The following is a 26,293-nucleotide window of genomic DNA, read 5'->3' as shown; positions in this document are numbered from 1 at the left end:
TTCATATGCATTATCTCGGAATCCCTGTTTACCTGTAACTCTTAAGGCTGCTAATTTGAATCACTAATTAACTGAACTCTACCTAGAAGTTTTAAATATCTTTTTAATGAAACCCATTTGTGTATTTTAAATTAGATGCTTTGCAAACAGATGTTCCAGTGATGGTCTTTTTTACAAACTTCAAAGACAGATATATGTTATATATTATTTTTACCTATGTCTTTATTTACTAATTAATGTCACTGTTTGAGTCCTGTATTAGAAAACTTATCACTTAAATTAAAAATGCTTGTAAGAACTAAAGGTATATACAAGTATACGTCTTTGTTTGGTTTTTTTTAAAGACTTTATTTATTTATTCATGAGAGACAGAGAGGCAGAGAGAGAAGGGGGCTCCCCACAGAGACCCGATGTGGGACTCGATCCCGGAACCCCGGAACCATGCCCTGAGCCAAAGACAGCCACTCAACCGCTGAGCCACCCAGGCATCCCCAACTATACATGATTTTAAAGAATACTCTGTTAGTAAGATTGTTAGTGCATTCTTGCTATTATTGCTTATAAACAATAAATATAAAAATTAATTAGTATAAAGTGCTTATACTAATTTTAAGATAACCTGAAATAAGAAATGAAGGCAAACAATCAAGATAAAATTGTTCAATATTTTTCTTCCTTTTACTGTTAGGGATCATTAAAAATTTCTTTGATCTGTGCATCTCAAAACTAAAAATCTTTTTTTTTTTTTTTAATTCTATTTATTTATTTGAGAGAGACAGAGCAAGAGAGAGTGAGAGAGAAAGAGCAAGTGTGTGTGCGAGACTCAAGTGGGGTTGGGGGCCTCCATCCCAGTGGTCTCTGAAAATTAGTTTGATATTTATGTCTGTTCAGTGCTTTAAACTCTCCATATGCATCGAAAAATCAATTTTAATCACTCAAATGTATTTTAAACCAATGAACCTGGTAACTTTAAAGAAAAGTTTTCAGTTTTTAATTTAAAATGTCTCATTTCTGATTTTGGCCAAAGTTCATTATTATAAACATCACCTCTACCTACCTTTAATATAACCTTTTTCACGAACAGCTTGCAAAGTGGGGCGCCGTGTAAGAAACTTCTTTAAGTTTTTCTTGGTTTTTTTCTGTTCTGAAGAATCTATGCTAGACACTTTCATGGCTTAAGAGAAACAAATATAAAGCATTTCATAAAATAAAAACTTTTTGATAAAAATCTTCCACCTAGCACTCAAAACATATTAATTGCGTATGTAAAAATCATAGTTATAAATTCAGTTATTCTAAACTTTAATATAATTTAATAGTATGTGAAGAATCAAGCTAACACAGACCCAATTTCAGAGTGATAAGCCACACAAAACAGTTCATTTTTATCACTAAACACTGACTACAAATTCTACCTTCTTTGGTAAATGTGCTACGACCCTGGTTATTCTAATTTATGTTCATTATTTCATAAATGATACTACTTATCTCCTTTAACTATCAGTTTTAGAAGGTAAAATGACCCCCCAAAAATATCCAGAAAACATAAATTAAAAAGTCCCTATCTTGCAGTATCCTTACTGGACTAGGAGTCTAGAGAGATATATATCCATCACAATTACTTGTACTTTAAGCTAATAACACCTTGTCATAATTACCTCTAAACTAAGAATGGGACCACCTGAAAAATGTCCTACATTGTCATTAGTCTGATTTCTTCTTTGGTTCTGATAAAGAAAAATCCAAAAAGTAAATTTCTTGAACTATATTTGAGGAAAGTTGAGAGCACAAACAATATATTAGTGAAGCATTAAGATAATCAAATTTTTGACGTGTTTACATGTCAGTGACAAGGTCAGTAATAGGACTAACCTTCATTAGAATGTGAGAGAACAAAAGTAGAAACGATTTTCTAATGGTTCAGTTAATTCAAAGGCCAAAAATTCTCAGTTAAATGTGGACTTGTTAAAATAGATTTAACAAGTTCAGAGCTATAGCTAATGGCCTAATTAACAGTGTAATTCACAAGAGGCCTGCATCAGAAAATTAATGCTCTTCTTAAATTGCTAGCTTTAGCTCATATATTTACATATATGTATTCATATATATGTATATGAATGATGTGGAGATATGAATGTATGCAGCTGCACCTGCACAGACACATCCTAGTCCAGAGATGGTTGCCTGGTGTCCAGTGTGAGCTACGGTACATGTCCCATGACTTCCGACTTCTTAAAGTATAAGATTCTACCTAGAATCTTAAACAGTAATTATATACTTTAAAATCAATATAATTCAGCTTCCTGAATACCTCAATAGAAGTGCATTCTAATACACTTTTTTTTTCTCTTAAAGGACCACATCATCTTAAAATTAATTAAATTCTGTACGTGTGCATACGATGACGCTGAAAAATGACAAGGAGTTAACAAGGAGAGGGTACTCCTGAAACACTGAGACTGCAAGTACCTAACCTTATAATTTCCTGGTAACACTGGAGATTCCACTCAGCCTTTATAAGTTCCTGGTAACACTGGAGATTCCACTCAGCCTCTATGTGTTTAAAATATTTGAAAAGCTAAGAGAAAATGCTCACTCAAGCGACTAGCAAAACAGGTAAAGGATAACTTACGACGAAGTTTCTTAGGATCCTTATGGTCCTTCTCTTTATCATGCTTTTCTATTCCTGGGGACTCTGGTATCTCTTCTTCAATTGCTTCATCAGTTTCTACTGTCTATTGATTAGAGATTTCCCAAACACATATTACTTTTGAGATTATTTTCGATATAATAGCATAATTCTCAATATAATCAGTAACTGATCCTCCCAAATAATCTTAGGGAACCAATCAATATATAGCATATATGATTTAGATACTTGGTAAATCTTTAAAAATACTTCTTCCCCCTAGATAAGGGGAACTCATTAATTCTAAACTTCAAAAAAGAAAAAAATGCTGATAATTCACAGGATGATGGTTTTATATACTAATGATGAAGTTATCTTCCCACATGTAGATTAAATGTGTAAGAATGACAGTAACAAGAGTTAAAAGGTCAGACTACAAGCTACAGTGAGGGAACATGATGAAGCTACATTCTGTGCTAACAGTATAAGATAAAGCTAACTAACCAATGGCACATTAATTTTTCACACCAACAATCTTTTCAAATTATATTTTGTATCATAACTAGCAATCACACTCAGATTCATGGATGTTGGACATTGAAAGAAATCCTTGAGCTCATGTATAGCCTAATCAGTCATTTTTGCAGGTTTAAAAACTGAGTTCTCAAAGCTAAAAGCATTGCTTTGCCTTTCATACTGATGTCCTTATTCCACTTAGAACTTATTTTTGTGTATAGTGTTAGGAAAGGTTCTAATTTCTTCTTGGATATCCAGTTGACCCAGTACCATTTACTTTCCAGTTTATTCTTCCTTATTTTTCTACAGTGATATATGGCATGAAGTATCCAAAGATAGGTGGGTTTCTAGGTTCTTTATTCTGTTCCACTGGTCTGTAGATCTATCCCAGTACAGCATGTTGTATTAACTAAGTCTTGATATCTGACAGATCAAGTCCTTCCACTTTCTTCTTCAAGAGTGTCTTGGATATTTTTACCCTTTATATTCCAGTATGAATTTTAGAATAAGCTTGCCAAGTTCCATCAGAAAACCTACTGGGATTTTGAATGAGATTCAAAAATCTCGTTTATAAGTTTATAAATCATTTGGAAGAATATTATATCTTTACATTATTGAATATTTTAATCCATGAACATAATATACTTACTTCTCATATAATTAGATTTTCTTCAATGTCTCTCAATAAAGTTTTGCAATTTTCCTTGCAGAAGTCTTGTGCATCTTTCTAAACTTATTGTGCATATTTCTATAGTATCTTTTGCCACTTTGTAAACAGTATATATTTTAAATTTCACAGTCAACAATATGTTACTCTCTTTTCACTTGGCTGATTTCCTGATCCTACAGGTTTCGATTGAAAAACGAAACAAAACTAAACTAAACAAACAAACAAAAAACCCCCACTTTCTCTACAAGGCCTCCCCAGGCCTCTACACTAGGTTAGCCCCTACTTAGAGTTTTTATAATAAGTTATATATCCCTCACCATCATAAGCTTCATCACATTTCAATGTACTAACTGCCAAGTTGTCTGTCTTCAGTGATCTATATTTTGCTATAAAAAAGGTATGGCACATGGTTGCATGCTCCTATGTATCTCCACTGCATAAAACACTCCCACGTTTGTTAAATGAATGAATGCAGCCATACTTGCTTTCAAGGGATTAGGGACAGAGTACAGTAACTAGAACTGAAAGCCCATATTGGGTAGAGTAAAAGGTACATTTGAGTAGATCGGGCTCAGGTTGTTGAATTTTAATGAGTCATGGAAGGTTTACTGAGCAGGAGAGGATTGATTATACAGTTAACATTAGGAAGTTTCATACAGCAATGATATTAAGAATAGATTGGTGGCAGATAAGATGAAATAAGAAAAACTGCTTAGGAAGGGACTCATCATACAAAGTCCTGATAGTGGTTTCAAGAATAAATGGAAAGGAAAAGACAAGATTCAGAAATATACAATATTACAAACTGCAAAAGAAGAGTATTTATATAGGTGGGTAGAAGGGGTGAAAAAGGAGGAAGAGTTAGAAGATTGCAAATCTGGTTGTTTTCAATTGAGTGCATCATAAAAATTTTGGAGCTTAAAAGGGTACTTAGAAACAATCAAATCCAACATCTCTATTTTATAAGTGAAAAAATGAAACCCATATGATACCTCAGTAAGAGTCACAAATCTTATTAGTAAAGAGGCTTCACCTACAGTCTCTGAAAGACGGCTCAATCTCTACTAAAGCGTATGATTCCCAACTTTTCTTTCAGTCTGTTCAGTTTATTTTTTTAAATTTTTTACAATGTAGCTTTTATTTTTTTTATTTTTTATTCTTTAATAAATTTTTTTATTGGTGTTCAATTTACCAACATACAGAATAACACCCAGTGCTCATCCTGTCAAGTGCCCCTCCCCAGTGCCCGTCACCCATTCACCCCCACCCCCTGCCCTCCTCCCCTTCCACCACCCCTAGTTCGTTTCCCAGAGTTAGGAGTCTCTCATGTTCGGTCTCCCTTTCTGATATTTCCCACTCATTTCTTCTCCTTTCCCTTCTATTCCCTTTCACTATTATTTATATTCCCCAAATGAATGAGAATGTATAATGTTTGTCCCTCTCTGACTGACTTACTTCACTCAGCATAATACCCTCCAGTTCCATCCACGTTGAAGCAAATGGTGGGTATTTGTTGTTTCTAATGGCTGAGTAATATTCCATTGTATACATAGACCACATCTTCTTTATCCACTCATCTTTCGATGGACACCGAGGCTCCTTCCAATGTTTGGCTATTGTGGCCATTGCTGCTAGAAACATCAGGGTGCAGGTGTCCCGGCGTTTCATTGCATCTGTATCTTTGAGGTAAATCCCCAATAGTGCAATTGCTGGGTCGTAGGGCAGATCTATTTTTAACTCTTTGAGGAACCTCCACACAGTTTTCCAGAGTGGCTGCACCAGTTCACATTCCCACCAACAGTGTAAGAGGGTTCCCTTTTCTCCGCATCCTCTCCAACATTTGTGGTTTCCTGCCTTGTTAATTTGCCCCATTCTGACTGGTGCGAGGTGGTATCTCATTGTGGTTTTGATTTGTATTTCCCTGATGGCAAGTGATGCGGAGCATTTTCTCATATGCATGTTGGCCATGTCTATGTCTTCCTCTGTGAGATTTCTGTTCATGTCTTTTGCCCATTTCATGATTGGATTGTTTGTTTCTTTGCTGTTGAGTTTAATAAGTTCTTTATAGATCTTGGAAACTAGCCCTTTATCTGATACGTCATTTGCAAATATCTTCTCCCATTCTGTAGGTTGTCTTTGAGTTTTGTTGACTGTATCCTTTGCTGTGCAAAAGCTTCTTATCTTGATGAAGTCCCAACAGTTCATTTTTGCTTTTGTTTCTTTTTTTTTTTTTTTGCTTTTGTTTCTTTTGCCTTCGTGGATGTATCTTGCAAGAAGTTACTGTGGCCGAGTTCAAAAAGGGTGTTGCCTGTGTTCTTCTCCAGGATTTTGATGGAATCTTGTCTCACAATCCCTGGGTGGCGCAGCAGTTTAGTGCCTGCCTTTGGCCCAGGGCGTGATCCTGGAGACCCGGGATCGAATCCCACGTCAGGCTCCTGGTGCATGGAGCCTGCTTCTCTCTCTGCCTGTGTCTCTGCCTCTCTCTCTCTCTCTCTCTCTCTCTCTCTCTGTGACTATCATAAATAAATAAATAATTTAAAAAAAAAAAGACTTAGATCTTTCATCCATTTTGAGTTTATCTTTGTGTATGGTGAAAGAGAGTGGTCTAGTTTCATTCTTCTGCATGTGGATGTCCAATTTTCCCAGCACCATTTATTGAAGAGACTGTCTTTTTTCCAATGGATAGTCTTTCCTCCTTTATCAAATATTAGTTGACCATAAAGTTGAGGGTCCACTTCTGGGTTCTCTATTCTGTTCCAATGATCTATGTGTCTGTTTTTGTGCCAGTACCACACTGTCTTGATGACCACAGCTTTGTAGTACCACCTGAAATCTGGCATTGTGATGCCCCCAGATATGGTTTGTTTAGTTTAAAACCATAACACACTCCCATAAGTATTCACTTTCCTTTTTGTCCATGACATATGACCCTTAATGAGAAGCCATGTCCCCATACACTGAGAAGGTAAGAATATAGTCCAAAAATATATAGCCCCTGTTTCTTCTTGCTCTAACACAGCTGCAGAATATAAATTTGAGATTCTTTTTGGTTGTTTATACACACACACACACACACACACACACAAACATACATTATGTAACATATTATGTACCTACTATATATACACACACACACACACACACACACACACACACACACACGAGGAAATATACCAGGAACACAAGGGTACTGAACACCTACCTCCCTTTTTGGGGGATGGGGGAGAACTAAAACACCTCCAGCAGTAGCTAGAGGTGTCATGAGGAAAGAAAAAGTGCTCATGAAGAGGCTACAGCTTCATTTACTTCATACCTTTACCTAGGTAGGACCTGTCTTCACCAAATAGTACTATTCCCAACTCATTGGTCACTGAATATATACTATATCTAAGAATGGTTTGTCCGTCTTCTCGAACTACTTCTTTTTGAATCTCATGTGAAAATTACTTAAAATCCACTAGTAGCCAATAATATATAATTGAGAATGTTAAATCAATCACCAGCCCCAAGGATCTGCTAAACTACCATTGACTTTCCTATCTCTCATCAAAATACATATTAAAAAAGTATTTTATCACAAATCAACTGGAAACTAGATATGCAATAACCAATTAGAAAGCAGAAAAGAAAAGTAGCCTTGAAGTGAAAAAATTTACCTAAGTCAAACACATACCTGATTATTGATAGTACTACTAAGAACTTTAAACCAATCATTAATAACAGTGTCATTATCAGACTGAATTAGCAGTTCTGTTCCTTGACGGGTTTTCAGCTTTAGAGAAAAGGGGGGGGGGGGGAGGAAAAGAATACGGTTAGTGCTTTCAACCAAGTAAATGAAAAATATATCTATTTTTTAAGATTGTATTTTTACTTTAAGGTAATCTCTAACACCTAATGTGGGGTTTGAACTCACAATCCCAAGATCCAGATTCACACAATCCACTAACTGTGCCAGCCAGGAGCCCCCAAATAAATGAATATATTTAAGCAAAAGTCCACGGACCAGCAGAAGACTAGATGCCATATAGTAAGTGACTAAAGGTTAATGCACAGCAATGGAATATCTTTTATTTTAATATAAAATAATCCCAGAGGAATTGCTTTATAAAACATGACATTTTTCTCACAAAAAATTCTCAATGAAAATCTAATAATTTAGATTCCCATATTCCATCACACAAATGCCATAAAACTTGCTGAAATCTAGTATACTGTATCATTAAAAAAATGAGTTCAAGGGATCCCTGGGTGGCGCAGGGGTTTGGCGCCTGCCTTTGGCCCAGGGCGCGATCCTGGAGACCCGGGATCGAATCCCACATCGGGCTTCCGGTGCATGGAGCCTGCTTCTCCCTCTGCCTGTGTCTCTGCCTCTCTCGCTTTCTCTGTCTGTGACTATCATAAATAAATAAACATTAAAAAAAAATGAGTTCAAGTACCAAAGCTATGCATTTTCGACTAGAATTGAAACAAAATCCACTTGTAAAGAAATAAAATCTATATTTTTATGTAAATCTGAGGAATGTTTTTCTCTCTCCAGTTAAAAAATAAATGTAGAAAAAAATATATGAAAGAGTTAAGCTTTCATTATTTCCTACTTAATAGGCAAATAAATATAATGGCTTAGTACAAAGAGAAGGCACAGACGATAAATGTTATGTCACTTCTGGGCAAAAGCAGTAATAAATTGTGTCAAAATCATGAATTCAGGACATTATGTATTATTCTACATGAAGGCAGCAACCAATTTATGTATAATCTCTTTGGTTCAAAGTTACTTACACTTGATTGAGGAAATATTTTCAGGTGTTAGGAGAAAGCATTCCTCCTAATTTCTGTCTGGTAACTGTTTATTTTTTTCCTCGAGGAACATATGGCAATGTACCCAAACAACATTCTGAGACATATGCCTCAAACATAGTTCCTGAAGTAATGTTTAAAAGAGGTATTCTTCAAAAAAAATTTTTTTTTCAAACCAGTTCTATATTAATTTGGGAAATTCTGAATAACATTTAACAAGATTCTTTCCTTCAAAAAGTCTCAGGGCTTTGACATCCCAGGGTGCTCTGATTTTCTAAGGAAAGAAAAACATCTGTACCACTGCCTAACTTATTCAACCATAGATTTGTTTTCACTCTGAAATCACTTATTGAAACTGTAAGGCTAAATCAGGAAACACTGATTTCCTTTCTTGTAGTTCTTTCAAGAGAGTGGGTCAAGCCAGTCAACCAATACTGAATATTCACTGCATATAAGATACTCTGTTAGGAGTTCTTTCTTAAAGATAAGGAAAATATAGTCTCTCTGCTTAAAAAAAAAAAAATCATCATCTAGTGGGATAATTTACAACAGATGATAACCTAAGGTACACTACATTAAATACTATTTTAAAAGCAGAAATTAAAAAGAATTATCAGTGTTGTGGGAGCATTTATGATGGGTCTTGGAAGATAGGTTAACACCTGACAAGAAGAGACTGCCATGGGTCAGTACTAATAAAGAGTAAAAATCACAGGAGCAGGAAAACCTAGGTTTCACTTGGAAAACAGCAACTGCATTAATAAGACAGGATAGGGCTGACACATGAGGCTATAAAGGCAGGCTGGGATCTGGAAGACTGCTTGCAAAGACAGTCTGAAAAATTCTTCCAATCTCTATACACAACCTTCTGTAATGTAATGCAACTTTTACTATGCCTTCATCAACAGGTGGGCTCTATCTAGTTCCCCACAACCCTGAAAACTCAGCTGGCTTTCTGACTTGCTTTAACCAATGGAATACACTGATGTGTGACTTCTAAATCTAAGCGGAAGTATAGTTTTCACCCTCACCCTCCTGGAACCTTGACACTGCCAATGTGAAGAAGCCAGAGGTAGCCTCCTTGAGAGTGAGAGATCTTATAAGAAAGGAGCCCTAGCATACTGCTGGCACCGACACCAGACATGTGAACTAGACCAACCAGGTGCAGGTAAGCCACTGAAGGGCTAAAAGCCTCATGAATGGTCCCACATTGAGATCAGAAGGATCACTCAGTTCAGCATAGGCCAAACTGAACAAACACAACTGTTCTTTTCCTAAGCTACTAAATCCTGAAATGGTCTGATATGCAGTAATAAATAACTGATACAGAATCATATATTACTAGGGGAGGGTTACTTATTTGAGAGAGAATGAGAAAGAAAGAGAGAGAGAGAACAAGCAGGGAGGGGGCCAAGGAAGAGGGAGAAACAGACTCCCCACTCTGAGCAGGGAGCCTGACATGGGACTTGAACACTGGACCCTGGAGATCATGACCTCAGCCAAAGGCAGACACTTAATGGACTGAGCCACCCAGGCACCCCTACTGGGAGAGATTTTTAATGACCAAATGGAAAGATTTCAATTTATTTTTCAACATTAGATTTGGTAGATAAAGGAAACCACACCCTTTTTACCATTGGTAGGGGAAAGGCAAGGCTGTGGAACAAATACTTGTGATCTATAATCTAAAATCCAATGATTTACACAAATGAAGCCAGCTCTTTATGCCAGTTTTTTTTTTAACCTTAAATTATGATACTATAAACTGACTTAACTTTGTCCTAATCGGTCACATTGAAATACAGCTCAAAAGAACTCAAAAAAAAGAACATCCAATTACTATGGTTAAGAATTTGGGGGCACCTGGGTGGCTCACTGGTTAAGCGTCTGCCTTTGGCTCAGGTCATGATCCCAGGGTCTTGGGATCGAGTGCCGCATTGGGAGCCTGTTTTTCCCCCTGCCTATGTCTCTGCCTCTGTGTGTCTCTCATGAATAAATAAAATCTTTATAAGAAAAAAAAAAGAATGTGAATTATACTTAGAAAACAAACGTATTACCTCAAACACATTCTTTTTACTGGATTTATCCTTCGAAGCCATCTCTACCGTCGCCCCCTTAAGGTCCACTGTGAACTCTGGCTTGGATTGATTGCTCCCAAACTTCATTTTAGAAAAAAAGGGAAAATCTTTGTGATGTTCATCAGAAACAGAAATAATTAAGACCAATTTTACATTATTAACAATAAACCAAATAGGTGATTACCTCAAATTTTTGTCTTTATCATAAAATAGCAATTCCTACTTTAAAATTGAAACGTCTCTAATACATAAATATATCATTCATAGAAAAGGAAATAAAATGGCTCAACTTCCATCTTCATAAGAAAAATATAAAATAAAGCTACACTAAAATCTTTTTGCACCCATCAGTGTAGGAAAAAAAATTCCAGAAGTTAGATGAAAAACTATGTTTTTCATAGAATAACAGGCCTTCATATGCAAGTGGAGTATAAACTGGAACAATGCCTAGAAAGGGAAAATTGGTAACACTGTATTTGCAAATTTACAAACACGTGTATCATTTGGCTTTAGCAATTCCATTTATTGGAATTAATCCTAGACAATATGACTAGGTAAAATGATGTGTTCAAAAAGGTAAGGCAATATTCTTACATACATATAAAAAATATCTGGAAGATATCAAGTGCTTTTCCACCTAATAAACATTCTCTAAACCTGATTCTGTGCTTTCAAGAGTTATTTCCTTATCGACTATTTATGCTGTCCACAACAGTAACCTGTAAAAACAGAAAACTCTAAGCCCCATATTCTTTCATTCAGCCTTTGTTAGAAATTATAACTAGAGCCAGATGCTATAAAGCCTCAGCAACTTAATAGGGTACTGTGAAAAGAATAGGAAGACAGCTGACAAGGGTGGTTTGAAAAGAAAAAGCACTTAGCTAGCTATTATATTTTGTTAACCTGATAAGGAAAAGATTAGTAAGTAGCAGAAAATTCATGTTAAATATAGACTTACACTCCATCTTGCCTTCATTAAGTTAAATTTTTGCTTAGTCTGTTAACTAAGAATAGAAAATAGCACTCCTATTTACTGAAAGGTTTATAGGTTTTAAAATCCTTAAGGGCTAATGAATTGTAATCTTAAGGTCAAAGATCTGTTACAGGAAATTTCTTTTCTTAAAGTATTTTCTAGTCAAATTATGTTTGTCATTGGAAATAGAACTTATCCAACAACCTGGTGATATTTTATGCACTATTCATAATGTCAGTAACTACTCAGTAACTTCACATTTAATAAATGGGTTGAACCAGTGAGAATGGGAAAAATTAACAAGGCAGGAAACCACAAATGTTGGAGAGGATGTGGAGAAAAGGGGAACCCTCTTACACTGTTGGTGGGAATGTGAAATGGTGCAGCCACTCTGGAAAACTGTGTGGAGATTCCTCAAAGAGTTAAAAATAGATCTGCCCTATGACCCAGCAATTTTACTGTTGGGGATTTACCCTAAAGATACAGATGCAATGAAATGCCGGGACACCTGCACCCCGATGTTTCTAGCAGCTATGTCCACAATAGCCAAACTGTGGAAGGAGCCTCAGTGTCCATCGAAAGATGAATGGATAAAGGAGATGTGGTCTATGTATACAATGGAATATTACTCAGCCATTAGAAATGACAAATACCCACCATTTGCTTCGACATGGATGGAACTGGAGGGTATTATGCTGAGTGAAATAAGTCAATCGGAGAAGGACAAACATTATATGTTCTCATTCATTTGGGGAATATAAATAATAGTGAAAGGGAATAGAAGGGAAGGGAGAAGAAATGGGTAGGAAATATCAGAAAGGGAGACAGAACATGAAAGACTCCTAACTCTGGGAAACGAACTAGGGGTGGTGGAAGGGCTGGAGGGTGGGGGGTGGGGGTGAATGGGTGACGGGCACTGAGGGGGGCACTTGACGGGATGAGCACTGGGTATTATTCTGTATGTTGGCAAATTGAACCCCAATAAAAAATAAATTTATTATTAAAAAAATAAATATATAAATGGGTTGACTTCATCTTTTCAGCTAGCAACATGGACTTAAACAATGCACTTGTTATAACAAAACAGTATTTAGGAAATTATATTCAACTTATTAGTGGAATCAAAACAAAGTTTAGGTATTATATGAAATTTTTATTAGTGGAATCATAATAACAATCACAAAAATTTTAACTATTCTATAGTCTCGGTCTTAAGTACCTTTTGTCATTTAAAAGACATTTAATTAACCATATAGCTACAACAAGGCAAAGATAACATCCTAAGTAAATGGTATATCTCAAAAGTTATAAAACTTAAATGTGCACAATTAGTCGCATGATAAATCAATGTACTTAACTGGTCATCACATGCTTTGAAATGGTTTGCCTAAGATACAAATAACTAACCAAGTATGACAAAGCAACCAAATACAATGACCAGGCATGGAATGCTGGTAAAAATGCATTCAATATGGTTGGCAAAATTTTGTGTTTGTTATTTGTCCTTTTACAAACTCTAGTCCCATGTTATCATACATCCCTCCATATATCTGGGGCAAAGAAAATGAAATTATTGTAGCAAAGGGCATGCAACAAGAACACATACAGTGACAGCTGAAACAGGGTCAGATTTCACATATGCAGGCCAATGACTGACAGAATTTTTCCAAGAAAAAAGCAGCAAAAGCAAGAGCTCAGGGACTAAGCCCTGTTGGCAGAATGAGTTGATGGAGAAAGGGAAGAAAATGATGTCATAATAATGCACAATGGCAAAATGACACATGAGAAAAGCATATGGAACAAATTACAACGAAAATACAATTCTACAAGCAGACACAACACAAAGTTTAACCTCCAAATATTTTTGTAAAGGCCCTAGCATTTATATCTCAGAATATTTTCTAACTCTCTTACTACATAAATCATGTTTTATTTTTAAGGTGAATGTTTTTGATTACATTAAACAGACTTGTCTTAGATAGGTCAGGTCTTACAATAGAAGACCTGAGGAGTACTAAATACATCGTACCTCTGGCCCACTGCCACCTTGTTCAGCCCTCTCCTCAGAAATCCCTGAACTTCCTCCTTGTGACCTGCCAGGCAATGTCCTCCGGTATCCTTTTCTTAAGTCCTCTCTTGGGAGTGGCCCCTACATTCCCCTTCCTCTAGGGCAGTGGTTCTCAACCACAGGCAATCTAGGTGACACCTGACAATGTCTAGAGATATACATGTAGTTGTCACAACTGGAGGTGGAGATGCTACTGTCTTCTGCTAAATACCATACCATTTATAGGAGAGCCCCTATGACACAATTATCTAGCCCCAAAAGAGACAAATTTTAGAAATTTAAAAGAATGTCTAAGTAAATTCAAAAAATTAGTGATATATGTGGGGTGATTTTTGTTAACAATCCAGAATATGATGAATGGTATCTGAAAGGGAGCACAAGGTCATGTCATATTGTCACTGTGCCCTTCTTGGTCTTCCCCATTACAGTAGAAGCCACGAAGACAAAGACTGTTACTTACTTCTAAATTGGAAAACTTAACACAATGCCTAGAACAAAACAGGCTTTTATGTCTGTTGCACCAACTAGGTGAAATGAAGTAAGAAAAAAGCATGTATAATCTATAATTTAGGCTACTGATATCACAATCCAGTGTAATATTGTACAGAAAACACTGGAATGTGTCCAGCCTAAAGGAGAAAGGAAGGCTCACTCGATGATCAACAGCATCCACGTAAAATTTATCTTATATAGTGGAGTTGCGTACTGCATATGTATATTCTGTTTACTCAACATTAACTATCCATAGAACCAAAACTAAATACAAAGTGCAAATTATGTAAAAACAAAAACAAAAAACAACTTCAAACAGTGTGGGTGACTTTACTCAGCCTTTAGTCAATGAGTATATGCTCTGGAGTGAGCAAAAGATGTGAATCTGATCTTTCTTCAAGTGGATCTAGGTATAGGTTTTTGCACTAAGTGTGAAAACTAATTTTTAAAGAATCAAACGTCTGTAACGTGGCCCCTTAACATAAACCAAACAACAACAACGATAACATACATCATCAAATTCAACTGGAGGAAAAGCAATCTCTTCCAACCTCAAAGGCAAAAACTGGCTCTGCTACAGACCAACTTCTACTAATACCACCTTCCTAAGGAGATACTCAAGGGTAATTTTCACTATAGCTGATTTTTGTCTTTTTGGCTTATATACTAGCCTTAGAATCTCATCCTCAGGTAAGGTGTGATTTCATTATACAAACAGGATACATTTTACCTACAACAAATCTACTTGGTGGCTGAGTATAGAAACAAAACTATGGTGTTGTTGTTGTTGTTGTTTTCAATTCCTTTTTAACAGTTGCATTAACAGAATTAAGAAGCCTCTTACATAATTACCAATTTTTAATATTTATGAATGTTGTATAATGCCAAAATACATTATACACATTTTCACACCTATGTGAATAATCTTACTTGCTTTTATTTAGACCATTTAGTTTTCAATCCTTTCATAGGTGTTACATACAAAAAGATAAAGCAAGACAGTCATCTTTAAATTTGCCATAAAACAAAAATTAAGAATTGACTGCACAACCAAGCATGTTATCACTTGTCACAACTGTTTAGTTTTTATTGAGACTATAAATACAGTAGGAGTATTTTTATTTAATTATACTAATCTGAAATGATAATATACTGTATTATTCATAATATGTTAGTAAAATTTCATTTAAGGACAAAAATTCAAATAGCAAATCCCTATAATTAAAATTCATTAAGAAATCTGCAATTTCAAAATTGGCTAGCTCAGTGAATTTTAAACTATGCTTCCGCTATTGCCACATGGTAACACAGTGACACAACTTTAGCTGACAAACAGAAATACCTCACAGGATTTGTCAAGATTAGATTTAATTATGAGTTCTGAATTATGTAAGATCTTCAAGAGAAAAACCTTAAATAAAATGCAACCAGCCTTAGGTACTAACAATCACACACTGATGTACTCACTGAAAATTTTTATTTTAAAAAGAAGTTTTTTGTTTTCTTTTAAAAGCATGCAAGTCTGCCTACCTAAATGATGCCTCTTACCACAATGCTCTTTTATTGGTATATACCACAACCTCTGCTCTTTAAGCATCAGAAATTACAAAAAAATGACCATTATCCAGCTTTTTAAAAGATTACTTATTAATCTCTGCTTCTCCATTCCTCTTAATTCATTTCCTACACTCAATTTCAAATAAAAGTTGAGCCATAAGTAGGAAGAAGAAATAATTGCATAACCCTGTAGAAATGCAGTAACACAAACAAAAAGTACCACATGCTTTACCTCAGGGGGAAAAAAAGGAGAAACACATAATTATCAATTTACTTTAAGGTAAGTGAAACTAAAATTTCAATCTTTAAATATGGAAAGTATATCACAGGTCAGTTCCACTGTATTGACTAAACAATGAAGCAAATCAAAGGAGTGGTAAGGCAAACAGAAAAAGTATCTAGAATGTTCATTTTAGTCCCAATCAAGAAGATTTTGGGGTTGCCATACCAAAAGTATTTGTGGACAAACATGCTCTGTGACATTTCTGGTTCTGAAGATTGTTAAATGGCTGCATTATAAACATAGATGAGTAGAATCTGCTTGAATTTTAAAAATGGATTTCTTTTTCATCAAATATAAGGTCCATAGGTCCTGCTAATTTTAAAGACATTCAGTAAATGTAAGAAAATATTGGCTAAGGTACGAAATAAAGCAGACTAAAGACATTAGATTGATTTCATTTAAAATTTTATTTAAGCACTGACCTTTCAAACTTAATTACAAAAATTTTTGGAAATATCTAGAGCATAGACTCTGGAGACAACTGCCACCTAGATCTGCCACTTACTAGCTAAGTATACAACCTTCAGCAAGATTCTTAACTGTTTTATACCTCATTTTCTCAACTATAAAAGGGATAGAGGGGATGATAAACTTCTGCCCTGATACAGTACCTGATACATAGTAAACATTCAAAAAGTGTAGCTATTATATGTCACAAATTGTAATTTTTATAGTATTTGTATTACAAACTAACTGAAGAGTAACAATAGTAAACACTGAGATATATAAAACACTTCCAAATCCCACAAGTAGGAATCCCTGCCTGGCTCAGAGGTTTAGCGCCTGCTTTTGGCCCAGGGTGTGATCCTGGAGTCCGGGGATCGAGTCCCACATTGCGCTCCCTGCATGGAGCCTGCTTCTCCCTCTGCCTCTATCTCTGCCTCTCTCTCCCTCTCCATGTCTCTCATGAATAAATGGATAAAATCTTAAAAAAAAAAAAAATCCCACAAGTAATGGGACATTTATTCTTCTAAAAGCTGGCTGACCTTATATATAGACATGTACACCTGAATCACTGGTTAGTATCCAAAGATCAGATCACAGTTCAAGGTGGGGCTTGATATATTTCTGCTTATTTTCTGACTAAATATCTGAATCAGCTAATTCACAAGCACAAGAAAGCTTTATAGGTGTCCCCTGCTTTTTGAAAGTTCACATTACACCACTTTGCTTTCACAAAAGACATACATTAGTACCTGTTTTGCTAACCAAAACTAATATGAGTCGTTTTTACTTTTATTAAAAAAGGTAAAAATGGTGGCAGAACATGAGACTCCTAACTCTGGGAAACGAAAAAGGGGTAGTAGAAAGGGAAGCGCGAGGGGGGTTGGGGTGACTGGGTGACGGGCACTGAAGGGGGCACTTGATGGGATGAGCACTGGGTGATATGCTATATGTTGGCAAATTGATCTCCAGTAAAAAAAATTTTAAAAATAAAAATAAAGAAAGGTAAAAGTGAGAAGAGTGTTCAATGTTTGTTGTGCAGTGAACAATTATGAAGACAGCTCGCACCCTGAGCCACCAAAGTGGCCTGCCAAGCTCCTTCTCAGGAAACCACACTCTTGCATGTTAGTTAGCATCAATGTACCATAGTTTTGACTGTGTGAGCATCTGTATTTTTGCTCCTTTGTACATCCAGTAGGGAGATATATCCTAAGGTATCAGAAAAGCCCCAAAGAGATTTTTTTGTGGGGGGAGGGGCTGTTTAGAATGCTCAAAAATTTTTCCATATAAATTAATGGTAATTTACAAGGGTTCATAGAAGCACTATGCTTTCGGACAGCAGGGGAAACTTGTAATATCCTGGAGCTGAATTAAGAGAGATATTTTGTTCTAGAATGTCCAAGTAGTAAGCCCACCTTTCAGTTCAATAGATAAAACAGACTGTTGATTTTATTAATACAACTAATCAGATTTCTGATTAGCCCTCCTCTTTGGTTACAAGTCAAAACACGTCTTTTATAAACTTTACTTTTATTTGCACACCACCTGTGGCTAGAACTCTGAAATACTTCACAAAATTTAGGTGCACGACTATCCACATAATTTAAATTTGTAAATCCAACAAAGAGAAGAAATACTTACCCAACTTGTGCTGCTTCCTTGAGTTTTGGTGAAGAGTAAAGAGGAACCTTGTAACACGGCCCAAGAAGACAACCAGTTCTTTCTGTAATTATAAAGACAACCAACTAAAGCTCTGCTATTCAGTTTTTCCAACCAAACTGAAAAATTACATATAACCTAGTTATCAATGTTGTCCACGATTTACATTCATTATTGACATTCTCACTGTTTTTACTGAGGACATAATGCTAACAGAATTACATTCATTTTATGGTTCCAAACTGACCATCAAGGCCCCCAACCAAATGAAGCTAATAGAGATATATTATTAGAATAATTATATACATAATTATGTCCACATAGCAATCCAGCACATTGACAATCAAAGGTACCAATTTATTTTGAAGTAGCATTACTTGAACTCTGTATCTGGCAAGAATTATTCATGATTAAAAACTAAGCAAACAAAAAAAAAAACAAAAAAAAACTAAGCAAACATGTTCACCTCACCTAATTTTAAAAAAAAATTTTTTTTTTTTTAATTTATGATAGTCACACACACAGAAAGAGAGAGAGGCAGAGACACAGGCAGAGGGAGAAGCAGGCTCCATGCACCAGGAGCCCGAAGTGGGATTCGATCCCGGGTCTCCAGGATCGCGCCCTGGGCCAAAGGTAGGCACTAAACCCGCTGCGCCACCCAGGGATCCTTCACCTAATTCTTTATAGATACAAATTATTTTATGTTTCTTGGCTATCTCCCTTCCCCTAATAAGGCTACACTAGGTAAGTGGTAGACACTAGGTACAACCAGTAGATACTAGGTACAATAAATTACATACTCACTGATCACTGGGGTTACTAAGATGAGGGTTTTTTTTATTGTCATAAATTACAAAATCAACACATATATATCAAAACTCTAAATATAAAAATGTATAAAGATGAAGGTTCCCCATTTCTTCTCCTTCAATCCACATTCCAGAGACAACCAATAATTACTTTATAAGGGAATTCAATTGATTGTCAGGCTAAAATGAATGTCAAATATGTCTACTACAAATTTATTAAGGCCTACCTTTACTGCCAAACATACCGAGAGTTTTTGAAAACTCTAAAGGCACTCAAAAGGTTTATTCTCTATTTTCAGAATGTAGAATTTAATATCAATTAGACCTATCTTATTATTTTATGTATACTTGAACTTCATGGATTAAAAGTGAAATTAAGTTTACTTCTATTGAGTTTCTATTTTTCCTTTTATTTCCTATTGATTTTACTTATGGTTGTTACTGCTACTTATTTGGTGAATGGCTATTCCTAATGATTAGATCTTTATTGTAGATTTATCCACAGTTTTTACCATTTTAAGTCCCCATCTTATGGCACTTAATGCTTTTCCCCCTGAAGTGAACAGTCTAAGATCCCTATTCTTGGGACACCTGGGTGGCTCAGTGGATGAGTGTCTAAAAGATTTATTTATTATGAGACACACACACACACACACACAGAGAGAGAGAGAGAGAGAGAGAGAGAGAGGCAGAGACACAGGCAGAGGGAGAAGCAGACTCCCACAAGAAGCCTGATGTGGGACTTGATCCTGGATCCCAGGATCACATCCTGAGCCGAAGGCAGACGCTCAACCACTGAGCCACCCAGGTGTCCCAAGAAGGGATTTATTTTTATTTGGAAGTTTATTTTATACTCAATCTTCTATTTCTATAGAGAGTATCTACTAACTCCCTCCTCTGAAAAAATAGTAAAATCAATATATTTCCACTTTAAATAAACTTTTTGAATTTAGTTTTCAAAACTAGAAAAACTGTAGAACTAGTAATTATACCGAAGAATATTGGATATTTGAATACTGAATTAACAATAGTTGCCCCAAAGACTGAAGCACTCATGTAATGGAGTTACGAACAGAATTAGTCACATTTTTTTTCCTGGAAAATAAAAATGACCGATGGTCACACTATGGTTATTTACAGCTGAGTATTTGGCAGGTAGATATTATCTCAAAAATAAATGAAGTGAGTCTGTCATTTAAAGGACAGTATTTGTTGACAAAAAAATTGAAGCTTTCAAAGGGAAAGCAGAATTTTGGAAAACCTAGCATATCTGCCACTGTGAGGTTGACAATTTTCCAATATCTAATGACTTTTCTGATGATGTTACTGATCTGTTAATTCTTCTTAAGATTTTATTTATTTATGAATGAGAGAGAGAGAGAGAAAGAGAGAGAGAGAGACACAGAGACACAGGCAGAGGGAGAAGCAGGCTCCATTGCAGGGAGCCTGATGTGGGACTCGATCCCTGGTCTCCAGGATCAGGCCCTGGGCTGAAGGCGGCACTAAACCGCTGAGCCACCCGGGCTGCCCTGATCTGTTAATTCTTTGATATTATAAGATATGTCAACATTTGAAGAGTCAGCAAACTTATTGAACCAGTATTTTCCGAATCATTTACAAGATGCTAAAAAATCGTGTATAGGTAAGGAGTCCAAAATGCAACACAATCTTTGTGTTGACACATTTTTTAAGATAATATTAAATTCAGAGGTGGTAAAGCAGAGGATTCTGAGAAAGCATTAGCTTTATTTAAAAAATTTTTTTCAGGGGCACATGGGTGGCTCAGTCATACATTTCATGACAATCCTACGTACATATTAGAAAATACATTATTTGAAACCTTTTTATCATTTCTACTAGAATATAACTATATTCATAATTTTTATTTCAATCAAATAAAACATGTCAGAACATTAGTGATTTTTGTACTTACCGAACTTTTTTCCCATTTTCAGTAATTTTTGTTACATTTAATAATCCATATTTTTCTTGACCCTATGGAACAGAGTAATATCATTTATACATAATTCATATAGACAATGAGGTCCAATTTTTACATATGATTGAGTCAAACTGATCTGGTACTCTAAAAATTAGCTTAAAAAGATTAGTCAGTATGTAATATGCTTACTTCTAAAGTAAAGTACATTAGGAATACAATTTCCTAATACTTCTGTATAGTTATTTTCAGTAATTTTACAATTAAACCTTTCCTCTTCTTAAGTCCTGGCAGCCATAAGGCACTTTGCTATCAAATTAGATTTCCACACAAACACCACCGGTCAGCACTGGAAGAATGATTTATGACTTCCTGTTCAAAGAAAGTTATCTAATGCTATAATGATGAATACCTCAAAAAGGAATTATTTACTTTGCTGGGGGTTTTTCAGCAATACAGTTTGAAAATTATTTAAGATATTAACCTGCTTTGTCAAAATGTAAAAATAACTAGCCAGAACAAATGCAGTAACTGTATTAATACATTACTCAAAAGTAAATGTTACTATGCATAGTACTGGCCTTAAGGTGGCATTAAAAAACTCAGTATGTACTTCACTAAACATATTCTCAGATGATGAATTGGGGCTCTGGAAAAATACAGATATATTAGTTAGCTGATGCAAAAACAGTGGCAAAGCTTTATCACCAAACCCCATGAAGGTAAAAGCCACTTTGCTCAAGTTAATAGTCATCTTAAAATTCCTCCAGATGGAAGGAAGGAAGCACTTTCTCATTGCTTTAGCTTCTCATTGCATTAAACTCAACTGAATTTAAAGACAATGAGTTGGTGTCTATAGCAATCATCAATATTAGTAAGCACTTTAAGGGCATGACAGAGCAATGTTACTTCAACTGAAATATACAAAAACATAGAAAAAATATTCCCAATTCAGAATTTATTTCTATTTCATCATATCTCAGCTATTTTCTCAATGTACTTCCATTAGAAAAAGACACATCTTTCTTGAAAGGGAGATTAACTAATTTGGGGTACTAATAATGTTTAAAATATAATGTTTGAGGGAGGCCTGGGGTGGCTCAGCGGTTGAGCATCTGCCTTTGGCTCAGGGCGTGATCCTGGAGTCCTGGGATCGAGTCCCACATCGGGGTTCCAGCATGGAGCCTGTTTTCTCCCTCTCCCTCTGCCTATGTCTATGTCTCTGCCTCTCTCTCTCTGTGTCTCTCATGAATAAATAAAATCTTTTAAAAAAATTTTAAAAATAAAAATAAAATATAATGTTTGAAAGTTTTGCCTAGCCTGATAAAACTTCTCACCTATAGACAAAGCTGACAGAGTATTAATATTGGTTCATTTGTGGTATACGGAACTTGGGAAGTAGTCATATGAAATTTTACTGTAATTTTTTTGAAAAGCATAGGCTGGATCTCCTTAGATACACTGATACTTCTAAGTCTGATACTTCTAAGAGCTCTCTATTGCCTAACAAAAACATCACACAGTGATAAGTATGCACAAGATCCTAAGTAAGAACATTTCCAATTTACTCTCAGAAGCAGGAAGGAAAAAAAAAAAAAAAACATTCAAAGATACAAGAACTAAGTAAAACATTAATCTGAGAGGATGGCATTGCTTATGTGAGCTGGGGAGCAGGAATCAGAAGACCAGAGTCGAAATCACATCTGTAAAAATGCCAAAGCTGGAATTGTACAGGACAAAAGAACTGAGGCACAAGTGGAACAAGGGAAGAAAAGTAGAAGGGAAGCAATAGTGACAGAGCACAGAAGCTTGAGGATGAGACAGAGATTCTGTATTAGGGATTCTTACCTGAGTCAATGGATGAATTGAAACTGGTACAAAATTGTGTGTGGATAGTCTAGACACTGTTCAAGGGTCCAGAATGCTCATGAAATTCTTAGGGATTAAGACCCAAGGACTAATGCTCTAAGTATTAAGCACTCTAATTTGAACATAAAATAAGAATAAAATTTGCCACATCCAAAATTTACAAATACAAAAATATTTAGCATGCAACATGGGTAAGTGTGATGAGAAAGGTATGGAGAGAGGGAGTGAAGAAAAGGCTTCCTGGAGATCCCTGAGCTAAGGAATTAGCTAGATGGTGACAGCAGGAGATGAAAACAACAAAGTATAAAGGTACAGAAGTGAAACGAAAGAGCATTTCGTATTTGAGGGCCCTTCATTTCCCTCGAAGTACTAGGTGAGGTGAAGCAGCAAGGAAAAAAGGGAGTGCGATAAATGAAGTGAGAAAGGGTGTTGAAACAGGAACTGAGCAGAACACATTCTAGTAATTAGCACAGGAGATGGAGCTAGGGCAGCGACAGTGAGAAAGTGACAAGGGGCCAAATTTGAGAGACTCAAAAGACAGAACTGACAGGCATGGACAGGAGGAGGGTCAGAGAAGGAAGATCCAAGGAAAACTCCTAAGCTTCAACAATTGGCTAGATGGCGATATCTCAGTTTCAATGACACTGGTTTAGAGGAGCTTTCCCAGACCACTCTCAGGTAGGAGCACTTCTACCCCTCCATTATCTACCACTGCCCCCAGATTGTTCCTGTCATTGCACTTAATGCAAAGGACAACTACATATCTTTTATTCACAATCTATTTCACTGGGCTGTCCACAGGACCGTATGACCAATGTATACAGCATGCTGTTATTATTCACTGCTTACTTCACTGGGCTGTCCACAGGACCATACAACCAGTGCCTACAGCATGTACTTGATGTTCACAATATATATCTGTTGTAATTAGTCAACAAATTAGCAGTACTATTGCATGAAAGGAATATAAAAGAAGGCTGGTGATAGACAAAATAAAGCTTTAACTTTTAAACACTGATGTTGGGAAGCCCAGGTGGCTCAGTGGTTTAGCGCCTGCCTTCGGCCCAGAGCGTAATCCTGGAGACCTGGGATCAAGTCCCACATCAGGCTCCCTGCATGGAGCCTGCTTCTCCCTCTGCCTGTGTCTCTGCCCCTCTCTCTCTCTCTCTCTCTCTCTCTCTCTGTCTCTCATGAATAAATAAATAAAATCTTTAAAAATAAACACTGATGTTTCTGAATTTGATATAAAAGTGCTGAGTAGGCAGATGAATAAAAAAGGTTTGGCTATACAGGTGAAAGATTTGGAGGAAAAATTTAGACAGATTTTGAACATACTATTTGGTGTACTTTCACTACTTAATAGGATTCAAAAATAACCGATGTTTTTGTGGTCATTAAAAAAAATCCATAAAAATATTTTGATAAATCTTGCAAAAAAAATGCCCATATTCACACATAGTATTTCTTAGTCTAAATATAGTTGATACTCCAAAGGAAAGTTCATATTGAAAATAGCAGAAATGTTTTAATAAGGACTGGCAAAATATGCTTAAATTTTAATTGAAATGACTGTACTTAAATTATCCTATCCTAATAAGGAAGGAAAACAAGACAATGTTTGTTCTATTAAGTAATCTGAGAAAATTTCCACAGGCTCATAATCACTTTGCAGGCTCCAGAATTTTTTTATTTTTTATTTTATTTTATTTTTTTATTTTTTTTTTTTTAAATTTTTATTTATTTATGATAGTTACACACACACAGAGAGAGAGAGAGAGAGAGAGAGAGAGAGAGAGAGAGGCGCAGAGACACAGGCGGAGGGAGAAGCAGGCTCCATGCACCGGGAGCCCGACGTGGGACTCGATCCCAGGTCTCCAGGATCGCGCCCTGGGCCAAAGGCAGGCGCCAAACCGCTGCGCCACCCAGGGATCCCTTATTTTTTATTTTAAAGCATGGAGCCCCACATGAGGCTGGAACTTAAGACCTAAGCTGAGATCAACAGTCAGATGCTTATCTAAATGAGCCACCCAGGTGCCTGTGTAGGCTCCAGAATTTCCAACGTATTCATTTAGTAAAACAGGCATTTCCAATTTGGCTAACAATTATTATATACCAAAATCAATACAACCCATCAAAATCCTTATCTTTGGTTAATCATGCAATTATAAGGTTTTTTTTAATACAAAGTTAAATAACTTGGCACAGTGATCTAGTAGTTGAAGAAGAACCAGGGTAATGGAACTTCCAGAACAGGAAGTTGATAGGGAGGGAATACAAACTAGTAGTTGCCAGGGAAGAGGAAAAGGTGATGGGGAAATAAATGAGTGAATGCTTAACAGGTGTGGGTTGCCCTTTGAGGTAATGAAAATGTTCTGAAATCAGGCAGAAGTGATTGCTGCACACATTGTAAATATACTGTATGCCATTTAAATGTATACTCTAAAATGGTTAACGACTAATTTTCTGTTATATGAATTGCACCTCAATAAAAAAAATATTTTAGGGGTACCAGGGTGGCTCAGTTGGTTAAGCATCCAACTCTTGATTTCAGGGATTGATCAAGCCCTGCATCGAATTATGCACTGAGTGTGGAGCCTGCTTCAGATTCTCTCTCGCCCTTTCCCGATGCCCCTCCCTCTTTCTCATTCTCCCTCTCCTCCAAAAAAAAAAAGGTATTTATTTTAAAGAACTAGAGCTTTAAAAAATTAGATGTTTAAGTCATGTTTTTTTTTTTTTAAAGGCTTTAGAAAGTATTATTCAATGAGGGAAAAAAAAAAGAGCAAAAATGTCCACTAATGCTTTTGCTAAAGAAAGTATTGAACCATTCTTTTCTCCAATGCATTTTAGTGCCATAATTGGAAATACAGGGTCAGAAACTCATTTCCAAATTATATATTCTAAAATTTTATTCAGCATTCAGTGATTGGAAACTTTAATATGCACATTTATCTGGAGTATTACTCAGTCATAAAAAAAATAATGAAATCTTGTTATTTGCAATGACATGGATGGAGCTAGAGAGTATTATGCTAAGCAAAATAAATCAGAGAAAGACAAATAGCATATGATTTCACTCATATATGCAGTTTAACAGAATAAAACAAAGGGGGAAAGAGAGAGGGGGGGAGAGAGAGAGAGAGAGAGAGAGAGAGAGAGAGAGAGATGCAAAACTAAGAAATGGTCTCTTAACTATAGAGAACAAACTGATGATTCCCAGAGGAGAGGCAGATGGGGAGATGGGTCAACTAGGTGATGGGGATTATGAAGTGTACTTGCTGTGATGAGCACCAGGATATGTGTGGAAGAGTACTGAATCACCATATTGTGCACCTGAAACTAATATTGAACTGTATGTTAATTGGAATTTAAATAAAAAATTAAAAAAAATGCTCATCAGTCATAGACACACTTGTACAAACAGCTTTTTTCTTAGATCAGCCATAAAATCCTATTTAACCTACACTGAACTTGTACAGAAACAGAACACTGATCTTTTTAAAAAGTATATGC

At 35.9% G+C, this 26,293-nt stretch overlaps 1 protein-coding gene across 16 annotated transcripts in view; it reads right to left on the bottom strand.

Annotated features, from left to right (window-relative positions):
- Nucleotides 1-26,293, bottom strand: part of ARHGAP12 (Rho GTPase activating protein 12) — a 155,102-nt gene that overhangs the window by 33,590 nt on the left and 95,219 nt on the right. For all 16 annotated transcript variants that reach the window (XR_005355203.1, XM_038529875.1, XM_038529886.1 and 13 more), the window contains 6 exons: nucleotides 20,909-20,970; nucleotides 18,149-18,230; nucleotides 10,670-10,771; nucleotides 7,489-7,587; nucleotides 2,633-2,735; nucleotides 1,058-1,174 (listed from right to left, as the gene is read on the bottom strand). Coding sequence is in view for 15 of the 16 variants with exons in the window: in XM_038529875.1 (XP_038385803.1) it covers nucleotides 1,058-1,174; nucleotides 2,633-2,735; nucleotides 7,489-7,587; nucleotides 10,670-10,771; nucleotides 18,149-18,230; nucleotides 20,909-20,970 (565 nt within the window). In the remaining variant the exon portion in view is untranslated. The remainder of the gene's footprint in view (nucleotides 1-1,057; nucleotides 1,175-2,632; nucleotides 2,736-7,488; nucleotides 7,588-10,669; nucleotides 10,772-18,148; nucleotides 18,231-20,908; nucleotides 20,971-26,293) is intronic.

Source organism: Canis lupus, chromosome 2 (genome assembly GCF_011100685.1).
Source record: "Canis lupus familiaris isolate Mischka breed German Shepherd chromosome 2, alternate assembly UU_Cfam_GSD_1.0, whole genome shotgun sequence".
NCBI classification, from domain to species: domain Eukaryota; kingdom Metazoa; phylum Chordata; class Mammalia; order Carnivora; family Canidae; genus Canis; species Canis lupus.
The sequence above is the reverse complement of the archived record's forward strand: the minus strand, read 5'-3'. Positions and strand labels throughout refer to the sequence as shown.